Source organism: Montipora capricornis, chromosome 14, assembly GCF_036669925.1.
Source record: "Montipora capricornis isolate CH-2021 chromosome 14, ASM3666992v2, whole genome shotgun sequence".
NCBI classification, from domain to species: Eukaryota; Metazoa; Cnidaria; class Anthozoa; order Scleractinia; family Acroporidae; genus Montipora; species Montipora capricornis.
This window is the reverse complement of record NC_090896.1, coordinates 17,850,688-17,858,187: the sequence shown is the minus strand read 5'-3', so window position 1 is coordinate 17,858,187 and position 7,500 is coordinate 17,850,688. Positions and strand designations below refer to the sequence as shown.

Sequence of the window (7,500 nt, the reverse complement as noted above, 5' to 3'; positions counted from 1 at the left end):
ACACCAACAATGCACACAACCTACAGACAAGTCCACTTCACTCTGGAAATAGAACACCATCACCCACACATGCATACCAACAGCACCAATCAGTAATCCCAGCTGCCACAAGAACATCAGAGCCCATACAACAGAGAATGCCACTGCTAACTGGTAACAGAACACCACAGCAAACATGGGATGCAAACTCACCACTGCAATCTTAGAATGCATTCTCACCACCACATCACTACCCACAGAAGAAAGGAGAGTATGTATCCCTGCTTGAAGATGACTCTTATGAGCTTTTAGAGATGAGTCCTCCCACTTTAGCTCAAAGCAACAATAGAAGAAGAAGTGAAGACTGGGAATCTTTTGCCTCACACTTCACAACAGAGTTTGAAGCACTGAAGGGAGAAGTGGAAAATCTCCGTGCAGAAGTTCGGCAGCTTAAAAGGACACTGAGAGAAGCCAAGGTAACCTAATTGACAACCAATTACTCTAACTTTAAGAAACAAAACAACATTCTTAACATGAAGCAACAGTTACCTTTTTTACCACTATCAATAAGATTTTCTTGGTACATCACCTTCCCACAAACCAAAAAAAAAATTTAATTCTACCAATCCCAGACCTTTGGTCCCTGCTGAGCTTCAATATATATTTTATATTCATGCTGACCTGCATTTTGGCAAGGCTATCACAATAATTATGTCTGTCAGAATTTTGGACAAGAAACTCTACAACTTTAAAGACTCTCTGTCGAATGGCATGCTTTTTTCATTCTGCTTGATGTAGCCACTCGGGAGAAAATAAAAGAGAATTTGTGTCCTTTCCTTCAAGCGAACAGAGGAATAGTTGGCTTGAAGAATAGAAATGTTAATTTCCAATGAATAAGGCAAAGCACTGCACAAAGATAATCGAGTTTCCTAACCCAATGCGTCCCGAGTCGCGACAGCAGCAGGGATTCAAATACAAAACAGACATCCTTAAAAAACTTTTATTGTCTTTGATTCTTTGTTCTTGTAAAAATGGCCTGGACGTTAGTATTTTTATAACAATATGAAAAAAATACTGTTGTTTTCTGTATACAATTTGTGGCAAATCAGTTAATGAACAAAGACTCTGCTGCAACCGTTGCAATCGAGTCACGCACACAGACAGCTTGCTCATTTGGTCAATACCAGGAACGTTTGACCTCGACATAAGCTTTACAAGACAAAATCATTTCAGCCACAGGTTATCTGGTATAAGATCAATATTTCCTGGACAACTTCCAAAAACATTTATGAGAAAAAATTCAAACAGAAAGGAGAACAAATGTAGCTCACTCAGTACAAACAATGACTTCAGCAAATGAAAGTGGAAGCCCAGTGATCTCTTACTGACTTTCATGGCTCAGATCTTTGAGGACTTCATTCGGATAATATCTGCTGCCATCGTTACGTCATGACGGTCCAACTGCTCAATTATCCACTGGTGTATTTCACCGTTGACATGGCGAATTTGCATCTGATATATCAATAACGATTATCAACAAAACTACCGATTAGCAATAAAATATACACATTCAAGGCAAAAAGAATAATAACACTGTTAATTTAATACTAATCCAGCATTGGATTCGAACAATATGCCTCAGATTGCGATGGATTCAATACATGATGGAGACATAGGACGGTCAACAGAGGTTTTGTGGTCCACGAAACCTGAGCCGAGGTGCGCAAAGCATGCCGTTCGACAGAGAGTCTTTAAAGGCAAAACTTGATAGGAAAGTTAGCCATAACCTACAGTAATTTCATAATGCATTTCCTTTTTTCTTATTTTACCCTAAGGAAAGGAAACAGAATGATGATGAGCCTCAAGAAGGCACGATGGTAAGTTTGTTGTTTGTTAGAGTCGCTATATAGGTTGACTTCAGGATAAAAATTGTAACAGCAAGACTGTCGCAAGACTGATTGTAAAGAAGTATTTTTTATGCAACTTGTTGGAAGGTGCATTTGGGACTTTGCCTGATAATTACTTCGTATGGTTACATTGTCCCCTTGATACAGGAAAGAAAACAAGCTTCAAACCAGAAACTGGAATAAATTCACTTGTTTTTTTTTTTCTTTGCAGGAACATTTGATTAAGGTTGTGGTCATACAATCTCTGCTTTTGAGGGCCTGAAAACAACACTCTTCCTTCTCTTCAGTGAGGAAGCTCTTAGAGTCTCCTCACTGAAGGGAATAACTACAGTAGCTGGGACAAATTTGCCACAAAACATCAAAAATTGCTACTTATGGCCAGTTTTACCATCTTGATTTTTAACCTACATCTTTTCTGATTTGTAGCACGATACACATGTACATTAGTGGTTGCTCAAATATATTTTCCAATATCTTTGCAAGCTAATGATGGATTTCGTTCAAATTTTCTACCTTACTTGAACAGGGATTGTTGTTAAGTGATATGTTAAAAAATTATCATTTTGAAGAACACAAGACCAAAAAAATCTTCAAAATGCAAGAAAATAGTTACAAAATCAGCGTGTAACGCGTAACAACTAATTTGCATGAAATAGTTAAAAAAGTAAAATTTCACCCTCAATGCAATCTATTTAAGAAAATTCAACAGAGCAGAAATATTAAGGACGTTCGCGCCCAAAACGTTCCCACGTACAGATTTTTTTTAAACTTGCCACGCAGAAAGGTAATGATCTACTTTTGCCAAATAGGCAAAAAAAATGGGGGGTCACCGTGCTCGTTATCGAGATCATGAGGTGCACTTTTAGAAGCTTGCGTTATTTTAAGACGATCTTTGCTTACAACTGTCAGCAATAACAAAGTTACATTAGTGAAATTTAGATCAGGTAAACGTACTCAATTCAACATAACTAATACAAAGTAAACAAACTTTTGCAGCTGATGTCTTTTTCTAAGGTAATATAGACCTTGAAAAACGATAGATATTAGTCTAAAAAAGAAAACTTCGGTCGCACGAGAGCATAAAAGGCGAGATATTTGTAGCTTCTCACGTACAGATCTTTTTTTTTTTTTTTGTTAAAATAGACAAAATCAGAAAAAGGAGTGATCTACGGAAAGAAAAATGGTGGTCACCGAGCATTCAAGAGAGTAGAATCGCTGCGAAGTTCTCAAAGCGATTGTCTTTTCCCACTGTCACGCCATTGCGTGACATTTCCGAGAAGACCCGAGTCCACAGCTATCCCATAATGCCACCTGCTTTCACGTTCCATTCTTGTGGAAAATGTTTGCACCTTTAGCATAGACCACTTTCATAAATGGTGACCTACTTTATATTCTTTTGTATTTATTTTAATTAGACCTACTACCCTCGTTTTCAAACAAATATTCTTTTGAAATTTGCTCGTGGTAGCGAGGCTCGTAGGGCTTATTAGCATTAAAACAAAAAAATATTTTATTTGGCCGCCATTATGAAAGAGGTCTATCGTGTTTACCTTCGTGGTGTGCGATGCATGGACAGGTCTCAAAAACCGCTGATTGGCTAAGGTTGCCTTTCAAGGACGCGTGCGCAAGACGGTAACCACTGACTTATTGTTCACTGGCGAAAAACATGGCTGCCATCGGGTGTTTATCATTATCCGATCTCCGTCTATAAAAAAAAGACCTTTTTCAGGCCAGTAAAACGGACGAATGTTTTGACTGCATAGTGCGTTTTTATGCCAGCGAGTTTCTCTTTTTAGTACTAGTTGTGGGCCACCGTACTTTTTAGCCAACAGTGCTACGAGGGAAATTCAGTCTTTAACAATTTCAAGGTCAACGCGAGTCCAGGTTGCTGTGACAGTGTTTGAGTGGAAATTTGTTTGTGGAGCTTACCGGCTAATGGAGTACCATCTTGATTTCAATTCATGCGTTTTTCTTTTAAAAAGTGGAGCAAAAAATATATCACTAAATTTCCAAATGGTTTCTCTTTCGACTAAATATTTGCACACTGTTTCCGCGGGGCCCCGCATCTAGCAGAAAATGTTAAGATTTTTGCATTTTTCTTCAAAATTAAGTTGTTAAAATGGCCATTCAAGTGGTCCATGGTTCCTTTTTGGAGAAAAAAATCTGGATTTGTACTGCTTATGATTCTGAGACCAAACAGCTGGCGGAGTTGCTGCAGTACATTTAAGGCTATCAATCTGAAAAATGACTGGAACTGTAAGACAAGTTGGTACACGAGCAAATAACTTTACTTATGAATAATTCATAAGTAAAAGTTATTTGCCAGTCATTTGTCACTTTAAAACTGGTTCCTCTAAGGGATCAGATTTCTTTACCCTACGTCCACAAAACAAGGTTCTGTTACCTTTAAGGGTTTTTTTAAAAAAAAAATCCAATAAGTGGCCTGCCATTTTTATAGGGAAAACCCCTCCTGAGCAAACTGCATCCTCATGTTTGGATTCCCATTGATTCAATGACTTTAATGATATAGGCAAATTTGTTCTACAATAATACTAATATACCATTATAGTCTTTATAGTTTACTCTTCGAGCCACCAGCTTCAACTTTGATACTTTGTTCTAAAAGCCAAAGCAACGCAAAGCAAAGCATGGTGGAGGTGATGATTAATCACTTGTTTTGGTTCAAATGAAGAAAAAGAAAGTCAAACTAACAATAGCACTTTAACCCTTTCACCCCTAAACCAGCCATACTTAGCATTTTACTCTAACACCAGACGATTTTACTTGTCAATGGGGAATCCCCAGGAGTCAACTTAATCACTCACTTAAAAATGTCCCAATAAAATATTATGTTCCACTAACGACCAAAACTGTACTAATAATTTGAATTACAGCTAAGGTCTGTCAAATTTCCATCTGAGTTACCTGACAGCTCTTACAGTACTTCTCAACATAAAGAAAATAAATTCTGTGGACTTAAACATTCCCAAATAGAAATGTTGTATATTCCAAATATTGTTAAGTAAACTCTTCAAGATTTACCTGCTTCAGGAACTTCAAATCAATGAATATTTGGAATAATCTTCCTGGACTCCTGCAAACTATATGCACTTTTTAATGGTTTGCCCTTTAAAAGTAACACTCAGAAATAATAATGCAAATACAACTGAGGCTGTTTTGCCTTATCTACAAGACAAGACAACAATATCCTTTATTCAAACCTAATCAATATTAAAGCAACAATACATGCTTGTGGGGTCATGTGCTAACTATAATAAAGATACACTACAAGAAATAAAAGCTTAAAACTAACTATGTGACAGACATAGGATCTACACATAAGGGATAAGAAAAATAAATCAATTGCTATCCAAAGATCATATTGCAAATACACCAAAAGGTAACGGTTGATTGACAAGTTCCTTGTGCAAAATGGTAGAGCATGTTTGAAGTCCAGCAGGACCAAGATGAGAAGTTATGATAAAAACTCTAAACATATTTTTTCCCAAAATTATTTTACTGCCATCAAACCCAATGAGACCTTATGCATGGGACACTGTTTCTAGCTGCAGCTCCAAATCACATAATATATTAAGAAATTTTGCCATCTAAGAAAAGAACAAACATGTGGGGTGTAACCAAAACAAGTCCAAGGCAATAAAGCTTCCTTTCAGTTTTTTTCAGGAAAAACTATCCACTGTCAACCATACTTGACTCAAAACAGATTCCTTGATCCAGCAACACATGACAGTCCCCCCAAAACCAAAATTACATCATTAATGCTTCCAGAAAACAACAGTCTAAAGAAAAAAGATTTGCAAAACAGTCACGAACCTGAATCTATAGAGATCTATATACATCTGTACCTACACTTCTTATTTTAACTAACATGGATTTTGATTTTGATTTTAAACTCAAATTAATTGCAAATCCATAACTTGGTAACTAGTTGAACGCAAGGATCGTTGAGTTGTGACTGCTAAAAAGTACAATAACCTTACCTTAAAATCGAACTTAAGGTAATTCCCTTGAAATTGTTCTACTATCAAACTTTTTTGCAAAGTTGGCATAATTAACATTCATGATATGAACATTTAAAAAATGCAATAAAAAAAATGGGGTCACCGTGCTTGTTTACGCGTCAGCAGGCTCTTAAAATGAGGTATTTTTACTGTTTTCGCGTTAAAAATTCGAATCACCTTCATACAGAATTAAGCCTTGCTTACTTCAAAGACACAAAATTTTATTCTGAAAATAAAGCTTCTTTTATTTACACAAGCAGTAATGCTTCATTTACGCCGACTTTGATTTCCTGGTTGTGGGAATATTGCACTTTTTGAGACAATTCCGTGGTTAGCTTGAAGTCGTCGCCTTGGGTAAAATACACCCCGGTACGGAACTGTTTTCCAAAAAAAAATTCATGTTCTACTATCAAACTATTTTTCTTCTTCAGATATGTTCTTCATTAGACTGTTCTTAGCAAATACCTGAAAAAAAAAAAAAAAAACCGGGGGTCACCGTGCTTGTTTGAGAGAAAAGGAGCATTTATTTCGCTATCGGGTTTAGTTTGAGCGAAATCTCTTACGTTTTGTATGCGCACGTGCTCATGTGCGCGCGCTAATGACGCGAAAATCGTGCGCAGTAGGGATGCGCAATGCAATACTAAGGAATTACCTTAAGACGAATCCAGTTTACTTTCACATCAAAAGAGAGCAGCGTACAAAGATAAATCGACGATATTAAAGCATTTCTTAACGTGAAATTACAATCATGATGGAGCTATCGCGCTAGACGAACGCTAAGTGGAAAAACAAAATTGTAAATTATTACTCACAAATTAGTTTGCGAAGTCATCTTTTGCACACGATCCGACTTAGTCTCGTCACTCTCGCCATTATATGAACTTCATGCAGTCGCTTCTTTTGGTTTAAACCACAATAACACCTTTAGGAAGTGTTTTTTCAAGACCATTGGAACGAAAAAAAAGTCATTTTTGATATTTTCTTGTGGAAAAAACAATGTAAACGTAGTCCACATCTCAAGCTTAACAAACCATGGGCAGCTTTAACAAACAAGAAAAACAGAGTCCGGTTCATCTTCCACTAGCAGCGCACATTTACACGAGAAGGAACCAGATAAGGGACAATATCTTTTGGATAACAACCGCCGATCCGCCGATCCGAGGTAAACTAGAAATGTCGAAGGCGCTCAACCGATTATTAAAATTTGAACAAATGTACGAGCGGTCTGGTGAGAGGTTAAAGTACGTGGGGAAATCTCATTTGTCGTCCGCCATTTTAAAACATTGATGGCGGGAAATAAGTGAGCATGCTCAGTGGTTTTTGAGACCTGTCCGATGCATGACGTATGCGTGACATGCGTGAAAAAATGCGCAGTAGCAATGGGCGCGAACGTCCTTAAATAGGAAAAAATGACACTATACGCAAAATTACAGTTCTCCACATTTATTTTACAAATAAAGACAATTATAATTCTAAGGACGGTTGCCCTTTAGTGCTTGTGTAACGCTCAAGGTGCGACAGTGCTCCATGCCTTACAAATACCAGGCTAGCGACTTCCAAACGCACCTACAAAAGAAGAGAATTTCTTTGAG

General features: G+C 37.3%; 1 protein-coding gene across 1 annotated transcript in view; it reads left to right on the top strand.

Moving 5' to 3' along the window:
• Window positions 1–7,500, top strand: part of LOC138033182 (uncharacterized) — an 11,038-nt gene that overhangs the window by 311 nt on the left and 3,227 nt on the right. Inside the window, exons 1-3 of the mRNA XM_068880946.1 lie at window positions 1–455; window positions 1,815–1,856; window positions 2,098–2,263. The exon at window positions 1–455 is cut by the window's left edge and continues 311 nt beyond it. Coding sequence (XP_068737047.1) covers window positions 294–455; window positions 1,815–1,856; window positions 2,098–2,148 — 255 coding nt within the window. The 5' untranslated portion in view covers window positions 1–293 and the 3' untranslated portion in view covers window positions 2,149–2,263. The remainder of the gene's footprint in view (window positions 456–1,814; window positions 1,857–2,097; window positions 2,264–7,500) is intronic.